Source organism: Chelonoidis abingdonii, chromosome 3 (assembly GCF_003597395.2).
Source record: "Chelonoidis abingdonii isolate Lonesome George chromosome 3, CheloAbing_2.0, whole genome shotgun sequence".
Lineage (NCBI taxonomy): Eukaryota > Metazoa > Chordata > Testudines > Testudinidae > Chelonoidis > Chelonoidis abingdonii.
The window spans coordinates 30432698-30458556 of record NC_133771.1 but is presented as its reverse complement, the minus strand read 5'-3'; the positions used below and the strand labels follow the sequence as shown (position 1 = coordinate 30458556).

At 41.0% G+C, this 25859-nt stretch overlaps 1 protein-coding gene across 1 annotated transcript in view; it reads right to left on the bottom strand.

Annotated features, from left to right (window-relative positions):
* The window catches only part of ROCK2 (Rho associated coiled-coil containing protein kinase 2), a 179259-nt gene that overhangs the window by 54280 nt on the left and 99120 nt on the right, over positions 1-25859 (bottom strand). Inside the window, exons 4-7 of the mRNA XM_032792336.2 lie at positions 19267-19404; positions 17604-17864; positions 7991-8135; positions 846-984 (exon numbers count right to left, since the gene is read on the bottom strand). Coding sequence (XP_032648227.1) covers positions 846-984; positions 7991-8135; positions 17604-17864; positions 19267-19404 — 683 coding nt within the window. The remainder of the gene's footprint in view (positions 1-845; positions 985-7990; positions 8136-17603; positions 17865-19266; positions 19405-25859) is intronic.

Here is a 25859-nt window from a genome sequence, read left to right as displayed (position 1 = left end):
AGTCAGTTACTGGGCTAGATTCTCCACTGTGACCAAGGTCTGTTCAGCACTAGGGAGTATGAGGGCACCAGGGAATTAGTTATACTTCCGATTCTGTATTGTGTAGCTCTTGTGGTCATTACAGCATCTCCTAGACTGTCCTAGTACATGGCACTGGAGGATGTGCATAACAAAGCATAGGTGAGAGGGAGGTGGAGGTGGCTGGGGAGCAAGAACAAGCTACATCAGCTTAATACCAATGAGGAGTTCTACTACACAAGAGGAAATCTCATCTAGCAGTTTACATCCAGAATCATTCCCCTTTCTGGGGAATTAGCTATACTTGTAAATTCTTACCTCAAAAATGGATTTAAAAAAGCATATGAATCTCTTCTAAGAAAACTGGAATAACTCTCTGCATAAAATTCTCTATTTGTGATAATGTATTGTTTTTATAATTATTTACTGAGCGCTAACGACATGTTCAGTGCTTAATGAATGCAAGACAAGTTGGTCCCTGCCTCTCAAGGAACTTACAATGTATTTCAAACATTGTTACTGTATTTTGGATCTTGTTTGCATAGCACTAGGGAAGATTTTCTTTGCGGCAATTCTGAATTCTTAGGAAGAGTGTGAGCAATGTAGTTATTGTTACAGAAGTACACATAAAAACACTAGTTTTAGTTAAACATAACACAGAGCTTGCAAAACAGTCAGCCACTGGAAAGCAGGAGATAATGTTAATTTCTCACAAAATGAGAATGATTTAGATAGCACAATTAAGGGAAAGGAATCCATTGTTCTAGGATACTGTGTGTTTGCACCCACTATAAGAGAGATCGTACAAATATAGTAGACGCACCTACCTGTCAGTTAAAAAGCCACAGATGAGGTTCTTTGCATGCTTAGAGATTTCCACATCATCTGGGAAACTTAATGAATTCTTGTGATCCATGATTTTACTATACGTTCCTACCAAGGAGTCTGCATAAAATGGAGTGTCCCCTAAAATAAAACATGCATAAATGTTAAGATTTTAAATTTAAAATTTAAATATTTTAAGATAAACAGAGAAAGAGGAAAGCAGACCTATAAATTATGAAGTTGAGGCTTATTCTGAAAAGTGGCTCTATAAAAAGGGGATTGGTTGATCCATGTTCACTGTATCTCATTTTTTTTTTTTAAATCACATGTACTCTGTTTACAACAAAAACTTGTCTCACCCTAAATACCCGCACTACAAACTAAGCCAATGCTCAGGGAAATCAAGCTAGAATATTTCTACCATCATTACTGAAGTTTCTGCACACCAAAACAGATCTGTCATACTCATACAGTGTCTTTCAATTATGCCATCAGTGACACCTTTGTCAAACCACTAATTTCAAGGGACTTGGATAGGAGTAATTGATTGGAATCATTAAACAGTTTGGTTGATGCATATTATGGAATAGAATTCACAATTAATTCTGAGAGGGGTCAGTTCTTCACTTCTAACAAGAACAAACAGCACTCAAAATGTATTTGTCACCAAAGTGATCAGCTAACACTCTGAATATGCAAAAAGAACAGATCCATTGACCAAGAAGTGGCCATTTCTACATAATTCTCTTTCAGAGTTGAAACACACTTTAATGAAAAAGAAACCTGAGGAATATGTTTAGTGACCAAGTTACCTATTTTGTCCATCAGCAGAAAAACATTCAGCAGAAAAAAAAGCATTCTGATTTAACAGACTCAATAAATTATCAGCAATTAGAACATTTTCACCATGTGGAAAGTGTATTAGTCTCTACAAACTAATACACAGAAGCCATTTTGCTCTTGAGGAGGATATAAAAGAGAAGAACCAACACAAGTAGGCTTCAAGAAAGAGAACAAGTTAATTGACACTAATGTACATGCTAAACTCTCAGACTCTGCAGTGACCTCCCAACTACTCCTCGTTTGGTTCCTACAGAAGTCATCTATCAGATGCACAGATTCCATGGTCTACCAATGATCCCTCCTCCTTCACTCTAAAAGGGTCTTTTCTCCTCAGCACCATCTTAAAAGGCTCCTATCAAGGCCATTCATCACCACCCTAGTATCCCCTCAACTAAGGCAATCCCTCTCTTGGCAGCCCAATTCTTTGCTTTCCAACTAGTACTTCAGCTTTGCATCTAATGTACAATAAAATGTAATACAATTTCATTTGGTGTAGCACCTTTCATATAAACTGTAACCCAAAATGCTCCACACCCTTATTTTAAATATAAATTAAAATTGAAGAACTCAGAAGCAGAGCTATTAAGAAATAAAGCCAAGAGAGAACAGATATTTTCAGCTGAAATTTGAAATAAGGATATCAACAAGGCCAGGAGATTCAACAGCTGTTCCTGACTGCAAGAGCTGCAAAGGATTGTGTTAAAAAAAAAAAAAAAAAGTGTCCAGAGTTATATTAGCAGAAGGAATGGAGAGCAACAGAAAGGAGGATAGTTTGACAAACTAAAGCAAGTCTGCTGTAGTGTTCCCTCTAATTTTTCCTCACCCATGTGCACAATGAGTTTTGTTATGTGCACCAATATGGAGGTGATGTGTGACATGTCACCTTCATATTGGTGCACATTACAAAATTCTTGTGGTGGGGGTGGGACCAAGGGGTTCAGCGTGTGGGAGGGGGCTCAGGGCTGGGTCCAGGGATAAGGGGCTCAGGGCTGGGGTGCAGGCTCTGGGGTGGGGCCGGGGATGAAGGGTTTGGGGTGCAAGAGAGTGCTCCGGGGCTATGACGGGGAGAGAGGACTCTCCCCAGTTCTCTCTCCTCATAGCATCTGCGGGGGTGGGAGTGCAGCAGGTTGGGGGCCAGGCTAGGTTGGGGCTACGTGACAGGCATCTCTTCCCTAGCCTCAGCATGTCCAGGGCTGGGATGGGGCTGAGGGAGAGGCACCCCTCCCCGTGCTGTGGCAGGTCCCGTCTGGGCAGGTTCCCGGAGCGCCTGTGCGGCACTAAATAGGCTGCTGCGCTGCCGCACAGTTTACAGAGAACTTAGGTCTACTGAGGTATTTAAAACAGAAAAGGTAATTTTGAACTGGATCCTAAAATTAATGAGGTTGCACTGGAGTGGTTTTAAGATGGGGATGATATAGCTGAACTTTGTGTGCGCGAGAAGGCAAACAGCTATAGTCTGCATATCCTTGATGGGACTTGGTGGTGAAAAGAAGCAATCTGCAATAGTCTAAGTAAGAAGAGAGGAAAGCTTGGATGCGGACTTCAGTGAAGTTGGACTTCAGTCAGTATTGTACATGGGCAATGTTGCTGAAATGTTGAGAAGAACATTTACAAATAATATGCAGGAGGACTAAATTAGAGAGAAGCAAGATGTCAATTATATGTATTGTCAGGTTCAAGTCAAAGAGGCAGATTGATGATGCTCTTATTTAAGAGAAAACACTTATATGTGTAAACATTTAGTTGAATGAAGTTGAGCCACAACTCAGTATAAGGAGAGAACATGCACAAGTAGGAGTCACTGAAAGGTATCAAAAGGTAGACGTAGTTGAGTATCACGACTGTAAAGTAGTTAAAGACTGAAATAAGATGTCTGAGGAGAAAGTAGATGGAAAAAGCAAACTGACAACCAAACTATTGTGAGATACAAAGGAGCAGGAACGATGGTGTAGAGAGATGGAGCAGTTATCAGCAACCAAAAAAGACTGGTTATACAAACAACAGTGGATCCAGGACAGGAAAGGGAAAGGGAGGCTCATGTAACTACCATATGAAGGTAATGCTGGGAGACAAAATGATCCACACTGTCAAAGCCTTAACTAAGGTCATGAAGAATGAATAGAGAAAAGGAAATATCAGCAGTAAGGGCGGAGGAACTATAACCAGGTTAAACCCTAAACAGAAACAGTTATCTCATTCCCAGGAGAGGAGATGGGAGAACACGAAAAATCTAAGGGGAGAAAGGAGTTCAGAAGAGCTGGCAGTTTACCAAGGAGACAATACTGAAGCAAGAACTCCAAACTATCCTGATATGAAGGAAAGATATTAAAAAGCCAGTACAGCTGCATCAGGAGCTCTTCAAAAAGGAATCCTACAAGAAACATGGACACATTGCCAAGGATGATCACAAAACAATAGCACAAACATGTAGGGACAAAATACAAAAAGGCTAAGGCACAAAATGAGTTACACCTAACAAGGGCCATGAAAGGCAATAAAAGAGAAAGATAAAAGAAAGTGAAGGTCTACTATATAGCAGGGAAGAAGAAACAATAATGGACACCACCAAGAAGGCTGAGACATTTAATGCCTATTTTGTTTCAGTCTTCTCTAAGAAAGGGAATTGTATCCAGATGCTTAATACAATTAATATTAACAAAGGGTGGGGAGGGGCACAAACCATAGGGAAATGAAAAGTTAAAGAATATTTAGGTAAGTCAGATATATTCAAGTGGGCAGACTTTAATAAAATTCACACTAAGAGGTTCAAGCCTTAAGGTAATAGCTGAAGCAATCCCGGAACCATTAGTGATTGCCTTGGAGTGCTCATAGGGAATGACTACACTGTAATTAGACACTTGCAGCTGGCCCTTGTCAGTTGACTCGGGCTCCTGGGACTTGGGCTGTGGAGCTGTTTAATTGAGGTGAAGACGTTCTGGCTTGAGCTGCAGCCCGAGCTCTGGGACCCTCCAACCCTGGACTCTGGGTTCCAGCCCAAGCTCAGATGTCTACACCGAAATTAAACAGCCTTGCAAACCAGAGTCAGCTCGCATGGGCCAGCTGCAGGTTTTCAATTGCAGTGGAGACATAACCATAGACGAAGGGTGAGGTCCCAGAGGACTGGAGAAGGACAAACATAGTACTATCTTCAAAAAGGAGAACAAAGAGGACCCAGGTAATAATAGACCAGTTAGACTAACTCTGATACCTGAAAAGATACTGGAGCAAATTATTAAACAATTCATAAGCACCTAGAGCAGTGGTCCCCAACATTTTTGTCTGGTGGGTGCCAGACAAAGAATCGTGGCGGCGGTGGAGCACTCGCCGAAATGTCGCCGAATTTCTGCAGCGATGCCTCTCAATGACGTCACTTGTCAGCGACAAGCGGCGTCATCGAGAGGTGTTGCCGCCGAAATGCTGCAGAAATTTGGGGGCAATGCCTCTCGATGACGCCGCTTGTCGCTGGCAAGCGGCGTCATCAAGAGGCGTCGCCACCAAAATGTCGCAGAAATTTGGCAGCATTTCGGCGGGTGCTCCACCGCCGGCCAGGACGCAGGCACATTTAGATGCGCCCGTGGGTACCATGGCACCATGGCGCCCGTGGGCACCATGTTGGGGATCCCTGACCTAGAGGATAATAAAGTGATAAGTAATAGCCAACATGGATTTGTCAAGTACAAATCATACCAACCCAACCCAGTTTCCTTCTTTGATAGGGCTAGTGGATGGATGGGATTTTAGTAAAGCTTTTGACACCATCTCATATTACAGTCTTATAAGCAACTAAAATGATTAGGGGTTTGGAGAGGGTCCCATATGAGGAAAGATTAAAGAGATTAGGATTCTTCAGCTTGGAAAAGAGGAGACTAAGGGGGGATATGATAGAGGTATATAAAATCATGAGTGATGTGGAGAAAGTGGATAAGGAAAAGTTAGTTACTTATTCCCATAATACAAGAACTAGGATGTCACCAAATGAAATTAATAGGCAGTAGGTTTAAAACAAACAAAAGGAAGTTCTTCACGCAGCGCACAGTCAACCTGTGGAACTCTTTACCTGAGGAGGTTGTGAAGGCTAGGACTATAACAGCGTTAAAAAGAGAATTGGATAAATTCATGATGGTTAAGTCCATAAATGGCTATTAGCCAGGACAGGTAAAGAATGGTGTCCCTAGCCTCTGTTTGTCAGAGGATGGAGGTAGATGGCAGGAGAGAGATCACTTGATCATTGCCTGTTAGGTTCACTCCCTCTGGGGCACCTGGCACTGGCCGCTGTCGGTAGACAGGATACTGGCTAGATGGACCTTTGGTCTGACCCAGTACGGCCGTTCTTATGTTCTAAGCAAACTAGGGAAATGTGGTCGAGATCAAATTGTTGAAAGGTGGGTGCACAACTGGTTGAAAGACCAAGATATCAGTGGTTTCCTGTCACACTGGGAGGACTTATCTAGTGGGATCCTACAGGGTGTATTCTGGTCTAGTACTATTCAATAGTTTCATTAATGAATTGGAGAAAGGAGTGAAGAGGATGCTTATAAATCTGCAGAAGACACCATGCTAGGAAGGGCTGCAAGCACTTTTGAATTCTAATCCTGTTCTCCAAATAACCTGGATAAATTGGATAATTGGTCTGAAACCAGAAGATGAAATTCAATAAAGACAATTCAAATTATTACACTTAGGAAGGAATAATCAAATGCACAAATACAAAATGGGAAATAATTGGCTAGGCAGTTGTACTGCAGAAAAGGATCTCAGGGAAATGAATACAAGTCAACAACGTGATACAGCTATGAAAAGAAGGCTAATATCATTCTTGGATGCATTAACAGGAGTGTCATACGGAAGACCTGGGAGGTAACCGTCCTGCTCTCTTTAGCACAGATAAGGCCTCAGATGACTATTGTGTCCAGTTTTGGGTGCTACATTTAAAGAAGGATTTGGACAAATTTGAAAGTGTCCAGAGGAGAGCAGTAAAAATGATAAAAGGTTTATAAAACCTGACTTATGAGGAAAGGGTAAAAAAATCTGGCATGTTTTCTTCTTCAGAAAGTAAGACTTTGAGGAATCTGATAACAGTCTTCAAATACGTTATGGGCTGTTACATAAAGGATGGTGATCAATTGTTCTCCGTGTTCACTGAAGGTAGGACAAGAAGTAATCAGCTTAATCTGCGGCAAGGGAGATTTAGGTTAGATATTAGGAAAAACTCTCTCACTATCAGGGTGGTTAAGTACTAGAATTGGTTACCAAGGGATGTTGTTGAAACTCAGCCATTAGAGGATTTTAACAACAGGTTAGACAAATGTCTGTCATGGATGGTCTAGGTATACTTGGTCCTGCCTCTGTGCAGGGAGAATCTCGAGGTCCCTTTCAATCCTATATTTCCATGGTTCCAAAAGACACACTGAAACAAACAGGAAAGAAGCAAAGAGAATAGCATGCAGAAGAGAAGGAAATGAGGTTGAGGACTAAGGGGGTGGGGGAATTAATAGAGATGGAGAAATGTGGTAATTAGAAGCATCACAAACAAGATGGGCCATAGGAGAGGAAAATATATACAAAGCATGAAGTATCATTAATTCTCCCAAATGAAACCCCACATTATAGAAAAAAAATGAGCTTGTGAGCCCCTCAATGATAAAAACTCAGACTCTCAAAATACTGGTGTTCCCCATATTTCATTTGATAGTGTACTGGAGGAGAGAAAAGAGGTCCCAACCACAAAATAGAAATGAAAATGATGTTCTGCAATGGCACTACAGGACAGACTTAACACATTAACTATTAAAGTACATTGATTAAATTGCTCCTGGGATGCAACTTAGTAATTAGCCTTCATTAGTCAAATTCTCTTCATCCTCAGAGAAACTAAAATTCCAATGTCTGCAGACTTGGGAGCAGCTTTCCTGCCCCCAAAACCTTAGAAACATATTTGTTCCTGCAGTGTTCCCAGAACATGCTAGTATGGATAGTGAGGAATCATGCTCAGTTCCAGACTCCTCACTAGTGCTCAGATACTAGACTATAAGGTTGGTTTACAACCTGGGATGGCTAGGGTCCTCTATAATGGCTCTAATATTCAAATACATTACATGTCCTAATGGTCCAGTGCTTTACAATGGAAAATCCTGACTGGAGAGTACAATAATTAGCCAAAAGCAGAAGCAATCACAGCCTGAACTGTCTTGATGCACCCATATGTCTTACTTGTTGCTATATAAGGATAATTGAATCATAAAAGTTCTTGGACAGAAGTTTCCAGAAGGGGGAGGGGGGATTAATTAATTAAATTATTACTCACCAACAAGCATCTCAAAGAGAAAAACTCCTACAGACCACCAATCGCATTCCCGTCCATAGCAGCCATCACCTCCTTGTGACTTCAAGACTTCAGGTGATATGTAGTCAGGTGTTCCAACAGCTGTATCACAGCGCACCATACCAGTCTATGAAATTGCAAAAAACTGCAAGTAATAATCCATTTAATTGAAACAATACAATAAACAGAGTACTTCACCAAAATTAAAATTAACCCATTTATGTTATTTTGAGAAACATGTCCCAAAGTAAGTAGTTTGGGAAACATTTAAGGCCTCCAAAAGTTTCTATTCTAGAAGTGGTTTCTGACAAAATGACTATTCCTGGTAACTCCTATTATTTCTTTTTTAAAGCATATCTTTCAAGATTGAAAAAAAAGTTAAAAAGGAAATGTGACTTAACCTAGGTTCTACCAGTATTAACAACGCTGAGCATGCATACTATGGACCTGATCCAAAGGCCCCTGAAGTCAATGATTCAAATGACTTCAATGGGTTTTGGATTACGTCCTAAAAGAGTAGACCGATACAGACACAACTGTTTTTTGGTTAGGCACTAAGTCCAGTTGGGATCTGAGTTTTTTTTGTCTTGTTTTGTTTGTATTTTAATGTTTGAGACCAATATAAACTAAAGGAAAAGCTATTTTGGAAGAATGGGACGGTTAAGCGCTACAAAAAAAATCCATTTTTTAAAGCCAAGCACAGGTTTTATCCCTAAAAACACCTGCTAGTACCTCATTAATTTAGCAACATAAAGGCCCTGTTTATCCATACTCTTGCTCCTAGCTGAACAATCAATAGAAGTAGAGTCAGTGTCAGGTCTGCTAGTACACTGGTTCAAAGAGATACGAGTTCAATTTCCCTAAATTCAAGGTTCAACTAGATTTATTCCAGCGAGTCCAGATTTGCTGTGGCCCGCCAAACTCCCCGTGCCCCTCCTACCCCCTCCCCAGATTTATTCTCTTCTTCGAGTGCTTGTTCATGTCGATTCCAGCCAGGTTACTTCCAAGCTCTACTCCAGAGGTGGAGTCAGAGTTAAGGAATTGCTGACTGGAGCATCACTCTGCTGAAAGCTGCATCATCTCTAGCGCGCTGTGTGATGGCATAGTGAGAGGTGAACATATGCACTGAGGAGCAAGTAGCTGCCCTACAGATTTCCTGTATCGGGACCTGTGCCAGGAACGGAGATGATGAGGCTTGTGCCCTTGTGGAATGAGCCTCCACTCCAGACGTCTGTGCCACTCATCCTGGAGTACCTTTTGCACGTCAACCAACAAGGCCTGGCAGCATCATCCAGCAAGGTACACCTTGCTGCTATCTTGGCCTTCCATCCGGGCACTTTTGGATGCTCCAAATTCACTAACCCTACGGTAGGATGTTTCCTTAAGAGAGTGTTATGGATATATCCTCGGATTAGACAGTCTCTTTCAGCATGGGACCTTAACTTGATCCTCTCCAGATTAATGACAGATTTCAGAGTAGCAGCCGTGTTAGTCTGTATCAGCAAAAAGAACAGGAGTACTTGTGGCACCTTAGAGACTAATTAATTTATTTGAACATAAGCTTTCGTGGGCTACAGCCCACTTCATCGGACGCATAGAATGGAACATAGTGAGGATATATATATACATACAGAGAACATGAAAAGGTGGGAGTTGCCCAACCAACTTAGCCTCATTCTATGCATCTGATGAAGTTGGCTGTAGCCCACAAAAACTTATACTCAAACAAATTTGTTAGTCTCTAAGGTGCCACAAGTACTCCTGTTCTTTTTCCAGATTAATGGGATCCCCAATTCGAACCGTTGGTGACTTGCTCCCTTCTCTACTTGTCATGGAAGGCAGCCTTCCTTGTCACCATCACATCAGCCAGGAGAGTATCAGAGTTAAAGGCCTTTACCTCCGATACATCCTACATGGTCTTCCACAAGGACAAGGTGCAACTCAGACTTCACACGGCCTTTCTCCCTAAGGTAGTGTCACAATTCCACAGTAGCCAAGACATTTTTCTACCTGTCTTCTATCCCAAGCCCCAGAAGAGTACCCAAGAGCAAAGGCTGCAGTCATTGGATGTTTGGCGGGTTTTAGCATCCTACATCAAGTGCACAAAGCTGTTCAGGAGGTCGAACCAGCTGTTTGTGGCAGACCGAATGAAAGGACTCCTGGTCTCATCTCAAAGATTATCTTCCTGGATCATGGCCTGTATCTGCATGTTATGAGTGGCTGAGGTCCCAGTCCCGCCTCTTAAGGCTCATTCCACAACGGCACAGGCTTCATCAGCTGCGTTCCTTGCCCAGGTTCTGATACAGGAAATCCGTAGGGCAGCGAGCACACCCAACTGGAATTGATGTGAACAAGCATTTGAAGAAGAACAGTAAGATTCCTCCTTTCCATTCCCCACAAATCCATGCTGCTATTTTTCTGGGCTCTTTATATAAATGAACTGTTAAAACACACTACCGGTAAAGAAACTCAAAGCTAGAAAAGAAAAATAGGTTCTAGGGAGGCATGTTTTACAGAAGTCATCCTGCCAACATCAATATATTTTTACAACTGGAACGTCCCCAGGATTTGGAGACATTCCAGAACTATGTTCCTGTGTCTGATTCTACAGCTTCTTATATAAAATATTTCCTCCATTCCATTCAGTCTGAGACCATCTAAGCCTATAAAGACTTAAACTTTAAAGTAACTTCTAGGGGTCAGATGGTAGTTCAGACTTGATTCCCAATCCAATGCTGGAGTTTCTGCTACAATTACTTACACGAATGCAAACACTTCAGACTTTAGAAAGGAATTAAAAGTCTTATTACAGTTCAATTTCCTTAGTAGAAAAAACATGAGTAATCTTATGGTTACTATTTTTGTACCCCCCAAAGAAATTACTGATAGGTCCCCTCAACTTTGTGGGTCAGTATAATTTATACTTATTACTGTTTTACTATTAGCTTTGGTTAACAATAGAGCTTTACAATGCTCTCAGCAGTCTTTGTTCACCAATCCTTTAAAATATACTGCTGAACTAGTATTCTTTTGGTTCAAAATCAGGAACCCTTTAAAAATAAACATAGCATAAAAAATAGTACTGACCTTCCATAACTGTTGCTCTTCAAGATGTGATGCTCACGTTCATTCCACATTAGGTGTGTGCACGCTGCGTACACCACTGCTGGAGATTTTTCCCTCAGTGGTATCCATTGAGTCAGCTCCAGTGCCTTCTGGTGCCCCACACTTATGTGCCAGTATAAGGGGCACAGCCAACCCCACACCGTCTCAGTTTCTTCTTGTCAGTTAACTCTGACAGAGGGGTAGGAGGGTGGGTGATGGAATGAATATGAGCAATACATCTCAAAGAACAATAGTTACAGAAGGTCAGTAACCGTTTTCTCTTCTTCCAGTGCCTGCTCACGTCCATTCCACATTTGGTGACTCTCGAGCAGTACTCAAGGCAGTGGGCTCAGAGTTCATGCAGAAGAGGACTGCAACTCTGCTCTCCTGAACCTCACGCTGTCACAAGACTATTGGGTGATGGCGTTGTGGGATGAGAAGGTATGCATTAATGACCAGGTTGCAGCCCTGCAGATGTCTTAGATTGGATTGCTTTCAGCAATCTCAAATACAGGAGGTTATCAAGGATGATATTCTCTGGGCTGAAACTGGTAGGCCTTTCATCTTCTCTGTGATTGCCACAAAAGAGTTGGGTGAATCTGTGGAACGGTTTAGTCCTCTCAAGGTAGAAGGTAAGGAGATACCTAACATCCAATGAGTGAAGCCACTGATCTTCTGAATTCTTGTGAGGCTTCGCAAAGAAGACTAGCAGTAAAATGGCCTGGTTGCTAAGGAACAGCAAAAAACTTTGGCAGGAAGGCTGCATGGGGGTGCAGCTGGACCTTCTTCTTGAAGAACAAGGTGTACTGTGGTTCTGATGTCAGGACCCTGATTTCAGAGACCCATCTAGCTGAGGTAAACACTGCCAGGAAGGTGACCTTCCAGGAGAGAAGCAACAGAGAGCACAATGCTAGCAGCTCAAAGGGAGGGCCCATGAGTTTTGATTGGATAAGTCTAGCTGTGTGCCAAATCAGTGTTGGTGCGGCCATGCCAGTGCTATAAGAATAACTCTCACCTTGTCTCGCTTAAGTTTCAGAAGCACTTTGTGAACCAGAGGAACTGGTAGAAATGTGTAGAATAAGAGCTCTGTCCATGGAAGCAGGAAGGCATGAGAGTCCAGGCTGTGCTCAATGCAGCAAGCAAAACTGATGGCATTTCCAGTTCTGCTTGGCTGCAAATTGGTCAACCTAGAGAGATTCCCCACCTTTGAAAGATGAACCTGATGACCTCTGGGTGAAGGGACCACTCATGGTCAGAGGAGAAATACCTGCTGAGGTAGTCTGCCAGGGCATTCCAGGCTTCCAGAAGATGAGAAGCATTGAGGTGGACGGAGTCCTTCATGCAGAAGTCCCATAGACAGATGACCTCCTGACAGAAGGTGGAGGAGCATGCTCCTTCCTGCTTACTGATGGAGAACATGGCTATGGTGCTGTCAGTACCTACATTAAAAAATTAAAAACAAAAACAAAAAAAAAAAACTACCTAGCCTGCAATCTGGGGAAGGAACACTTGGCAAGCCAAGCAGATGGCTCCGAGCTTCCAGATATTTATGTGCAAGGGGAGTTCTTCCTGGGACCACAGGCCCTGAGTTAATCAAGGTGGGCTCCCCAACCTAGGTTTGAAGCGTCCGAAACTAAGGACACTGATGGCTGGAGGGTGACAAAGGGAACGTCCGCCATTACCATCCGGGGGTCCTTCCATCAGTCAAGCGAAGCAAGGCCTGGGGTTTGAACAGCATGAACAGAGTCAAGTAGTGACTGTTCAGAGAGTACACTGAAGCTAACCACGTCTGCAGAGGCCTGAGGCACAGCCTTGCGTGCCACAGCATGTAAGTGCATGCGGCCATGTGTCCCAGTAGCTTGAGGAAAACCAAAGATGTTGTGAACAGTTAAGCCATGACCTTGGATATCAGGTCTGACAAAGTCTGGAATCGCACCCTGAGTTGAGTCAAGCATTCATAGATGCTAGACTCTAGGACTGGAAGGGACCTCGAGAGGTCATCGAGTCCAGTCCCCTGCCCTCATGGCAGGACCAAATACTGTCTAGACCATCCCTGATAGACATTTATCTAACCTACTCTTAAATATCTCCAGAAATGGAGATTCCACAACCTCCCTAGGCAATTTATTCCAGTGTCCAACCACCCTGACAGTTAGGAACTTTTTCCTAATGTCCAACCTAAATCTCCCTTGCTGCAGTTTAAGCCCATTGCTCCTTGTTCTATCAGTAGAGGCTAAAGTGAACAAGTTTTCTCCCTCCTCCTGATGACACTCTTTTAGATACCTGAAAACTGCTATCATGTCCCCTCTCAGTCTTCTCTTTTTCAAACTAAATAAACCCAATTCTTTCAGCCTTCCTTCATAGGTCATGTTCTCAAGACCTTTAATCATTCTTGTTGCCATGAGAAACTCTATTCTCTGTACTGTAATGAGTCAACTTCTGTTTGCTTACTAACAGGGCCAGTGCTTGGAAGGTGGCATGGACCAGACTGATGCTTTTCTTTACTTGAGCCTCTGAATGACCCTCAATCAGCCAGTTGTTGAGATATGGGTAGACTTGAGCGCCTCGCCGTCTGAGAAAGGCAGCTACCACTACAATGCCTGTCGTAAAAACCCAGGAGGCTGAGGACTGGCCAAAAGGGAAAATGGTGAATTGGTAAGGAGTCTGGTTTATAATAAATCTGGCAAATCTTCTGTGGCCATGGAAGACAGAAATGTGAAAATAAGTGTCCTTCAAGTTGAGGGCCCCTGGATCCAGGGAGGGAATGACTGAGGCCAGGGAGACCATGCAGAACATTAGTTTCTTGAGATAATTATTGAGGTGATGCAGGTCCAGGAGGGGGAAAAAGCCCGCCTAGGCCTTTAGAATTAGGAACTATCGAGAGTAAAACTTTTTCCCTCTCAATTTTCGAGGTACTCCTTCCATAGCCTCCACTGATAAGAGGATCTGCAGCTCCTGGAGTAAGAGTTGCTTGTGAGAAGGGTCACTAAAGAGGGACAGGGATGAGGAGTGGGAGAGAGGAGTGGATGAAAACTGCAGAGTATAACCATACACCATTGTACTTAGCACCAAGTGGCCTGATGTGATGTGGGACCATGCCAAACTGAAGTGAGAGTCAGTCCAAAAACACAGGAGGAGCAAGGATCCGAGGTGGAAACTGGTATAGTGCCCTCAGGCACACCTTCTAAAAGTTGCTTGGGTCCAACAGAGTAGCTGTGCGACCCGGCAGCGAGGTTGAGGTGGATGGGAGAAACTGATGGCGCTTGTAACCTCTGCCCTTTCTTTTGTACAGGTCCTGTCTCAGTGGCGGAGCCAAGAAATGGGCTGGCTGTTGAAGCCATACCTATCCAAAGTGGGAGGGAGAAAAGACGGGGTCTGCCACAGGGCTCTGACCAGACTTATTACCACCTTGTTAATGGACAGGGCCGCCTTAAATGGTGCTGCTGCATCTAGAATGTCAGTGAGGCTGAGAGAGAATTCCTAGAGCTCCTCAGTCTCTAGCCCCAGATTAGCTGCTACCCACTTCAGAAACTCCTGATGGGTTCTAAAGTCACCTTGCGGCAGTGAGCCACGCGGTCCCAATATGTTCTTGTCTGGGAGGGAGTAGGAGGAAGAAGAGGCCTCTACTGGAAAGTGAGGGCTTTCTGCTCATCTTCAGTTTTAATTACCTCCATGTGGCCCACGTCTTGTACATCAGTACTGGGAGTCAGGTGTCCAGCGCCAAGCGGAGTGAAGAGGGATCCCACCCCTCAGAAGCAGCCGAGTATGACCGGTGACAAGACGGACACGCTACTGAGGGCAACCCCCATGGGTTCCTGAATAGCCATTGCACAGGCCAATGTTTCCCAAATCGGGGTTGTCGCTTGTGTAGGGAAAGCTGGGATAGTTTGCTTACCTGCCGCGTCCTCAGGTCCGGCTGACTGCAGCTCCCACTGGCCGTGATTCGCTGCTCTAGGCCAACGGGGGCTGCAGGAAGAGGTGGCCGGCATATCCCTCGGCCTGCACTGCTTCCCACAGCCCCCACTGGCCTGGAGCTGCGAACCACAGCCAGTGGGAGCAGCGAATGGCCGGACCTGAGAACGTGGCAGGTAAACAAACTGGCCCGGCCTGCCAGGGACTTTCCCTACACAAGCGGCGTCCCAAGTTTGGGAAACACTGCCACAGGCCGTTGTCCATCTGGCCAGGTGCTGGTGGGGGGACCTACACTGAGGTCCAGCAGCACATAGGGCAGGTACCAGTGGTGGCTCTTGTGCTGGGTGTAGGGTTCCACCTAAGACTCAGACAACGAGTCCTCCAGAGGTGACCAAGAGGAATGGATCTCCTCACTTCCGCCATCTGGTGCGAAGGTCCGGAGACAAGTGGCTGAGGCAAGAGGAGTTAGTTCAGCAACCATCAGGGGCGGTACGAAGGAACTGAGTGGGTGTGGGTTCAGTGGCGCCCCGTATACCGCCACACAGAGGGTGCTGGAGTCAACATGATGGATACCACTGAGGGAAAAATCTCCAGCAATAGTCCATGCTGTGCGCATGCACCTAACATGTTATGGGTATGAGCGAGCACTTGAAGAAGAAAAAGAAGTTAAGGGTTCATATTAAGCAGATCAAATACTATTTTTACCTTATTTCAGTTAAAAGTAAAACGAGGCCCATTATCACATTAAGTTTAGTCTCAGATGACTAAACAAATTTGGCTTACTGCAAGCAAAGTGTCAGTCAGGCTTCTGAATATCTATACAGGGAAAGGATCAGAGAATCTGTTCAGAGAATGGGAACCTGGAAAGCCTTATAGAATTTGTACAATGAAAGATGCAAAGCCTGAAGGCATAAGCCACCTAATATGTAACCTAATAATATCAGTACAGATAGGGTGGTCCAATCGGACATTTACAGCTACAAGGTTCCATTATATTTTATTTATTTATTTGGATTTAACATTTAAAAGAATACTTATTCCAAAGCACCCTGAAAATAATCAGACTTACAGTAACAACCTGGCAACATATATAACTAATATAAAAATAAATAACTCTGCCAGTCAGCAGCCTTATATAATCAAATTAAGTATACATAAGCCATGCCGGTCCCAGGATATTAGAGACACAAGGTGGGTAAGGTAATATCTTTTAGTGGACCAACTGCTGAAGTTGGTCCAATAAAAGATATTACCTCAGTCATCTTGTCTCCCAAATAATCAAATTAAGATAGACAACCCATCTACCTGTGGAATAGAATCACTGTGGCATTAACAAAATGAAGTAACTAAATGATGCTAGAAATGAAGATTATTATATTTTTCAATAAGCTTATAAAATACCATATGAAGCAAAAAGACACCAGTATTTCAGAGTACATTTGCAGTTACTATAAAAGGGTATTACTCAAAAATATATTACCAAAAAAAATACTGGAGAAAAGAAGTTAAATAGGTTGCAAAGGAAGTAGAACATATTTTTTATGTATACACAAATTGTATATGCAAATATACACATATTCTAGCACAAGATAGCAGAAGAAAGCAGTAAAGTAGCATCCTTCAGGCCAAAATAAACTCCTGTTAAGTCAAAGCTGATAAAACAAAGGAACACCAATATTAAAATATGAGAGAGACATTTTAAAACAAAGGGTAATGAACGTAACACTTGTGCATTCACACAAAGTTCACGACAACTTACGGTACCTTTGTAGAGTAAAACACAACGGGAGGAGGGGAAATGTGGGTAATTACAGAGTAATTTCACGGTTTACTTTTTACTCTTCACTTAACAAGAACAAAGTGTAAACAGAAAAATACAGAAGATTTTTAAAAAGTCTGCTTTAAAATGTTATTAGTAGTCCAAATAAGGCTTTTTTATAGCCATATGAGTTTATATCGAAACTATCACATTAAAGAATGTGGTCCATTAGGCAGCACATTTTAACGTGTGGGCAATGAAAATATAGAATATTTTGAATACTAGCAATAAGCAGTCCCAATCAGTGCATCACACTTCATTAGTCACTTTAATCTAAATTTTTAAGTTGAAAACCACTAGGGGGTGCTGTTGGAGCAATTGTATATAGTAATGAATAGATGGGACTATGTAAATTGTTACCCCATCAGTAACAATTTCATTTATATCAAAGTGTCAGTTTATAAACTGCTCCAAGATTACTAATGTTGAAATTAGGTGTTGTCTCATGAGCTGTTCAAACATTTGGCTAAAGAATGAACACAGAGAAATTCATAAACATACATGCTCCCAGAAATAACACAAAGTAGGTCTCTTTCCTTTGTCGCCATCCCAGAATAGTTTATTATGAGCCAATGTTACAAAACACAGAATGTCCCTGCCTCTACTTAAAATTAGATAGCAAGGAATATTCTGCCAATGAAGAAGCTCAATTAGCTGAACATTCCTTTATTCCTTACATCCCTGAGTAATTTACAATAAAACAAAACCAGAACATTTTCTATCTTTGTGGTAGATAAAGTATTTAATTTGCATACTTACTTCATCCATTTTCATACAGGTGCCAAAATCTGCCAACTTTAGATGCCCATGTTTATCCAAAAGCATATTGTCAGGCTTCACATCTCTGTGTATCAATCCCATGGAGTGAATTGCATCCAGAGCAAGGACAACTTCAGCTGTGTAAAATTTGGCCCATTTTTCAGGCACATCATAATTGCTCATAAGGTTTACAAGATCTCCACCTGGCATGTATTCCATTACCATGTACAAGTATCGGTCATCTTGAAAGGCACAAAAGAGCTAAAGCAGAAAAAAAGGAAAATTACTCGAGGGATGTTTGAAAAAGCAACCATTTTTCTATTATGGTTTCATGAAACTCTTTTCTTAGATAATCAGAGATTTTCAAGATTGTTGTAAGGGAAGTTCAATTTTTTTTAAAGTTTCTAATAAAGACTTTGCTTAATTTAACAGTAATCTAACATCTGCTAACCCTTAAAACTGCCTTATCTCACAATCTTAAAAAAACTATTAATTTCTTAATTATTCCATTTATTAAGTGCATCTCATTCTGTTTCACAGCATGAAACCCAGTGTAATGAGGCATCATCGAACTGTCAGCTCCCTCTGAAATACAAGTACAATTCAGAGTATGGAAATAGCTAAAACAGAGGCTGGCGTCTCTAAAATTGCTTTGAAATTTATTTCTGTATTATGTTATAGCTCCTAAATATTTACATAATTATTATTTGAAACAAATTACTACTGTTTTCCTCTATCACCACCAAGCAAAAGTAGAAATGATAAATGCAGGTTAATGTGTCTGTGAAGCAGAGATGCATGAAGTGATTAACTTTACTAATAATTAAATATAGCTTGGTATATATTACAGTTAATATTTTAGGTTACTGGTGTATTGAAAGTAAGTTTATTTTAGAGGGTTTCACTGAATGCACTCTAGGACTTTCACCTCTAGATCCCACCCATTTGAAAACAGCCCAGCTAAGGCCATGCCATTATTATGTAATTGGTCAGTGGCCAGTATTAAAATGAGATGGCTGTATTTACCTTTTACATAAAGAGAATCACATCCACACACTTGAAAATCTTTTAAATTATAACTATTTAATTCTAAAATTAAAAGTGCCAAGAATTTTTTCCTGCATTTAGGTTTTCATTGTTACAGATTATTGAGGTACACGGGTGCATAAATAGATACTTTATACTTAAATCCACTTTCCTCCTCCCTAATATATTACATAATGACACAATGCAATATTTGTGACCTCATGATTGAGCCACATTACAAACACTAATAAAATTAATCTGGTAGAATAGATTAGTAGAAAAAATTTCAGTTCGCCCACATATTTTTCTAACTGCAATCTGACTCACAATTTTCCCTTTACACAAAAATTATTACAATTTCAAGTAGAGTACACATTTGAGGCTGTTTTAAAATTCCAATTCATTTTATACTGCAGCTGAAGTGATCAAGCTAAAAGTTAACCTATCAATATGGACAAATATAAACTAAAAAGAAAAAAATCATTGATCCTGATTCTCAACTCAGTTACACTGGGGTGACTTCTAAACTGAGATCAGAATCTGACCCATTATTTGAATTTATATGCATATTCAAAACTGACCCCAAAATTAAATACATTTAACTTAAATTTAAAAACTACAGACAAACACTCCTTACTTGAACCACCCAGGGACTGTTGGCAAAGGCCATGATATCTCTTTCTTCCCAGAAAAAGGCTGAATCCGATCTTTTTATCATTTCAAATTTACTAAGAAGCTTCATTGCATAAGCCTTCTGTGACGTTTTATGGCGAACCTGTTGGTTAAAAATGAGGGGAAAAAATGTGCTTTTAACAACAGAGCTTTAAAAAACCAAAGTAAAGCTAATTTCTTACCTGCTAATTGTTTTCTGTGATGGTGGCAAGTCCCCTACATCAGGTGGTCACTAATCCAGATTTCTATGTCTGCAATTTCTAGGCAGTCTGGAAATCTGTAACTAGTTGAGAACTTCCAAAGCCAGAGGAAAAAACCTTATACTTACTTCTAGCCATTCTGCCAGAGTCTGTTAATCAAATAGGGTAATTTAGAGGATGTCTATACTGGAGTCACCATATGAAAGAAACAAACAGGCAAGAGTAATTTGTTCTTCACTGGTATGCTGCCACCTTTATAAACAACGGGTTGGCACAGCAGTGACCTGACCTGACTCAAGAGAGAGACTGTCTTTAATGAGATATGCACCAAGCTTGAGATTCAACTGGGAAGTTGGTACTGAGAGAGATTTCTTTTAAAACTGCTCCTTGAGTACAGAATATCCAAATAGTCTAGAGCTCTTAATAAGAATGGAGATAAGATCAAAGTTAGCTGAAATGCTCCTCCCTCCCAAAAGACTCACTGGTTTAAGACAGACAACCCCAGGAAGCCAACATCTAGTCAGATGGATTCCTATGTCAACTGATTGAGACTATTACTGCAACAAAGCACTTGGAGAGAGGTTCCTGAAATTAGTCTTAGAACTTTGGAATTTCCCAAAATTCAACTGGAACAGTCTATCTGCTCCAGCAAGAATGACTGCTAGCAGGAAAAGGGCATGAAAATGACTGACAGATGACAGAGATATAACCATATACAAGTGACAGCCACATCCTTGAATTAGCACTGCTCAGATCAAACTTCACAATGCTTTTTGAAAAGGTATCCAGATCTAGAACAGGCTAAAAATAAGATGTAATTACTGAAATATACTTTTACTGCAAATTCACACATGTAAATGGTGACACTGAAATCTAGCAATCATTGACAAGTCATTTTCATCCACCCATTTAGAACACACATGGCCCACACTGAGACAACAAAATAAACCAATACCTGAAAGCCATCAGGGCATGTGGAACAAGGGTAGAGGAAAAACAAATTTTTACATCTTAAAGAATAATAGTTGCAATTCCTTATACATTTTTATTCTAACAAGTTTAATTGCAGATTTTAATATTCACAAATGTCTCTTTTTTAATACTATCGAGCTTTTTGTTTCAATAGTACTTGGGGCAGTGAGTTCAAAGCTTAATTATACATTGTTCAAAATATATTGCCTTTCATTTTAAAATGTGTTGATTTTTAACTTTATAAGATATCATCCTGTTGTTCTACTACAATAAAAGGTAAATAAGAACACTTGACTGACCTTTTCTATAGATTTCATTATTTTATATATCCTTATGTCACAGCTTATATAAACTGTCTCAATATTTCCATGTCTATAATCATTTTACTTGCCCTTCTCTAGACCTCTTCTAATTCTGTTACATTCTTTTTGAAATGGAACAGCAAGAACTGCATTCAAACATCTCATCTATCATTAATAGTATGGTAACATTACAGTGTTATTCTCTATCCTAGTGGTCTCCAAACTTTTTTGATTGCACACCCCTATCAATAAAAAAATTGAGCACACACCCCCTGCTGCGCCGGCTCTACCATTTTTGCCAAAGCAAAAAAAAAACAACAAAAAACAAAAAACCATGCTCCTCCTGCTGCACCCCACCGCCCCACCAAGGATCCTCTTGCGCACCCCCTGGGGTGCATCCATCCCACTTTGGAGACCGCTGCTCTATCCTATTCCTAAAGCAAGCTAACATTTGTTTCTTTGTTTTTTTAAGCCAATGCTGAGGAAATGCTTTCATTGAACTATTCACAGTTATACCCTAAACATTTTCCTGTGTTTATTGCAACTAATTTAGAATGCAATATTTACGAGTAACTCCACTTGTTCCTTCCAATGTGTTACTTTACATTTGTCTACATTTAATTTCACCTGCCAGTCTTGCCCAATTGTCTAACTTTGTTAGGCTCTTCGGAAGTTCCTCATAACATTAGTCTTGAGTAGCCTAAATTGTGTCATTTGAAATTTTATCATCTCAATGTTCGCCCTCTTTTCCAGTTCCTTAAAGTATTAAAACAATGTCTCACTACAAATCCTTCGGGCAATCCACTTTAGTCTCCTTCAATTGACCATTTATTCCTATTTGTGCTCCTAATCAGTTCCTCAATCCATTAAGGCTCAAACTGAATAAATGGTCTAAAACTTGTATTACAGTTTAAATGAGAACTCACAAAATCTGAAATAGTTCTGGAAAACTCTACAGTAGGCAGAGTTTGGACACACAACGCTGTGGAGATATCTGATAATCCCTGTGACATAAGAGAGACTAACTGGCACTTTAAGGACCCACTAAAGGCTTTCAGTGTTCTTAAAGGGATGGATTCAGACATTATGACACAATATAGTATTGAAGTGAAACAAATATTCAAAGGACAGATGTCTGAATTCTCCTAAAGCTTCTTTTGATGGCTAAAACAGATATTTCAATCATACAGAATACAAATGTATTGCATCTCAGATATATGCATGCATCTCCCTTTTTGGTTTTACAAAAGGGATTCAGCTTTCTTTTACATAGTAAATAACCTAAATTGGTAAAACCAGTATCAGAAGGTTAGAGATTTGACTGCTGTATTCCAGGACAGACTATTTAGTAAAATCAACTAGAAAACTATTGATCAGCTAGTGACCAATTAAGTTATGCAATTAAACATTGTTTATTTTAAGGATATATCGATTTGCATAACAGCATATATCTTATGGTCCTATTGATCTCATAGTAAAATCTTTAAAATGTGCACAGCCTCTTGCCTCGTCTGTAACCATGGAAACCTCAAACAACCACCTCATTCTGAGGAGCTGCAGGCATTACAGTTCCTTGAGACAATAAGCGTTGTAGGAGCAGAAAAATAATCAAGGCACAAGACACTCTGGAAAGCAGCCAAAACATGTCTAGAAACATCATTAGGTATGTATATACTATGTTCTTGAATACATGAGCTTTGCGCTGCCTAGACAGGTATGCACATTTTAGGGATTTGCCTCTTACACAGCCTGTTACTAGGCAACAACTTTCTAGATGGTTAGCTCATGGGAACTGTAGATTTAAAGAAATTGCCCATATGCTGCAATACCTCTAAAGTATATATAATTTAAGGCATTAAGGAAATGTCCTCACATAAGATCACTTGGAGAACTAATTCTTTTCCCATTCCAAATATTAACATCATGCATAGAACTGCTGAATGCACTGAAAGCTGTATTACATACAGCAGAGCTTCCATAAATCCTTTTGCTCAATTGCAGAAGAAATATTGGCACAGAGGCCCTTAGAGAAAAACCTACTCATCAGAGGAATTGGGACAAAGTTCCCTAGGGTCAGCCCTAAGTCATGCCACCAGTTTATGATCCCTAAGCAATCACTCACTACTGGGGAATCAGAGTAGCAGTTCTGCAGTTGGTGTGGCATGCACAGCTGACTTTATGCCAAAGGAAAGTTTCCTGCCACCAGAGAAATTCTCCACTGGCCACTTACAGGCAGAAACCAAATCCTGCTTAGCACATGTGGAGTGCAAAGCAGTACCAATGGAGACAAGAATCTGTGTCACTGACTGAGCCAGGGGTGTCAAATTATCAGGTGGCTAAAAACATTTCCTGAGAAAACTGCAGAATACATCCATTATCTCGATCAGCACTGAGGAACAGAAGTATCTCAAGACAATGAATAACTGTGGCAATGACGTATCCATAGATTTGCTGAGTCCTGAGCAGGCCATGTGTGTGAAAGGACCTAGGTGAGATCTGTCTTGTAGTATCAATATGGCCATCAGTGAAGCAACTAATTTAGAGGCATCTAAGATGAAGAATTATCAAGCCATTTAATCAAAGCAGTGTGGTGTATGTGTGAGCATGTATATATGTATGTTCAATGAGGTGCTAACGTTTTTCTAGGCACCTGTGAAATTGTCTTATGCTGTAAACTGCATCCAAATGCACTGAAATGAGATGCCAAAAGTTGAAAGGAAACATATCAAAATATAGGGGGAAAAGCTGTCAAATTTCCTTCATGTTGCCACCATGCACTAAAGCTAGTTTGATTCATCTATGCTTCTTTAAAGCATCACAATTACTCTATACCCTGTCCTTGCTTCATTAATGAAATGTAAAACATATTAATGGTGTTTTAAAAGACATGTTTCTCCAAGACACATTCTGCCACCACATAAGAGGTGAAGACTCTCCCAATCACTATATCAAAAGGCAATCTGCATATTGAAGAAATGTTGCGGCTGTTCTAAATAGCTTTCTCCATGCATCAAATCTAGTACTGATAATGGTGCCAAGTCTTGTCATGGAGAGATAAACTTAAAATCCTAGAGTGCAGAAAGGTTTTGAAAGTAACCTAAAATTAGGGTGACCAGACAGCAAATGTAAAAAAATCGGGACGAGGATGAGGGGTAATAGGAGCCTATATAAGAAAAAGACCCAAAAATTGAGACTGTCCCTATAAAATCGGGACATCTGGTCACCCTACCTAAAATATCACAAGATGTGCTGCTGATGCAATAAAGAGGTAAACTTAGTTAAAGCTGCTACAGAGATGGAGCCAGAGTTAGTCTTCTAATGGAGGAGGTTTCAGCTCATAGAGACAAAAGACACATCTGCTCCTTTTATCTAGGCTAGCATTGAAACATGCACCCTGCCAGCAGGCAAAGCAGACGCTATAGACAATGCACTACATGTTTAATGATAACAATTAAGTGGTAGCCTATTCACACACATCTTGACCAGTGTGGTCTTCACGAACTCCATAAGATTGCAGAGATTTAACAGTGAAATTGTACAATACAGATCTGCTATCCAGAGACACTGACTACCCGAAGGTATGGTAAATGGACCTAACATACCCTGCAACTAGGGGTAGGCCTTTCCCTACGGTGTACGCAGGCAGCTCTTATGGTAAAGGATTACGCCAGTCAGCAATATCACTGGACCATAATCCAGTACTTTGTAATAAGGCACAAGAAAAGGAACACAGGAAACCACTTATATTTGAATTTCAATCAGATTCCCCCCCAAGGCAAAACACATACTGAATACACATTACCCTCCTTCATATATACTGTTGGTCATAATCTAAACATACAATACACTCACTACTCCTCACTCAATGCGTAATAAAAAAAATTGGCAGTTGAAGATAGATGCGTCCTATTCACCCTCCCATCATGTGACTTCTACATTCTGAGCTTGCTCATCAGCTATAGGTCTCTCTTCACCCAAAGCTAGAATCCAAGAGTGGAGTTTTATTTCTTTTGGAGTATCAGAAAATTGTTTTTCCACCAAAGTCAGAGACAGAGACCAGCTGGCTCTGGGCTCACTCTGAAGGGCTGACATCTGAGTACGGGAGAAGGGTATTTGTTAATCTATGCACAAGACTAAATGCCACAAAATGTGTTGTCCCCAGCTGAGTAGGCAGAACATGGAAATTGGAGAAACTAATCCCCATTAGCTCTCCTTTCTTGGGGAGGTTTCACATAGGAGCTGCAAATTTGGAGGAAGTTGGCTTTCACTGCAGGATGACCCTTCTGCTAGACAGGTTAATGTGCCATCTTTTTGGCTTGCTTTAGTACAGAAATATATTTATGATGCAGAACGGTATGCACTGTTCAGAGAAAATGTAAATGTTTTGGGTTTTGCTGATTTAATTCAGATCTTCAACCTTATTTTACTCATGGTGGAGAAATTACAAACCCTCTCACTATTCAACTTGGAAAAGAGATGGCAGAGCGGGAATGAGATCGAGATCTACAAAATCCAGAATGATGTGGAGACAGTGAATGAAGAAGTATTGTTTACCGTTTCACAAAATACAAGAATCAGAAGTCATCCAATGAAATTAATAGGCAACAAGTTTAAAAACAAACACACACCCGTAATTCTTCACACAACTCACTGCCAGGGGATGTTGTGAAGGCCAAAATTATAACTGAGTTTAAAAAAAGAATTAGGTAAGTTCATGGAGGACAGGTCCATCAATGGCTATTAGCAAAGATGCTCAGGGATGCAATCTCATGTTCTGGGTGTCCCTAAATCTCTGACTGCTAAACACTGGGACTGGATGGTGGAACGGACCACTGGATAAAATGCCCTGCTCTGTTCACTCCCTCTGAAGCATCTGGCATAGGCCACTGACACAAGACAAGATACTAGACTAGATGAATCACTGGTGTGACCGAATGTGGCCATTCTTATGTTATTATGGCGCCCTCTGTTTTTAAAGCCTATCAAAGCAAATTCCTATCTTGGTTGTAAACTGAACTATACGTTTTAATTATTGCAAATCATCATCCATGACTGTTTGAAAAGACTTATGATAATATTCTGAA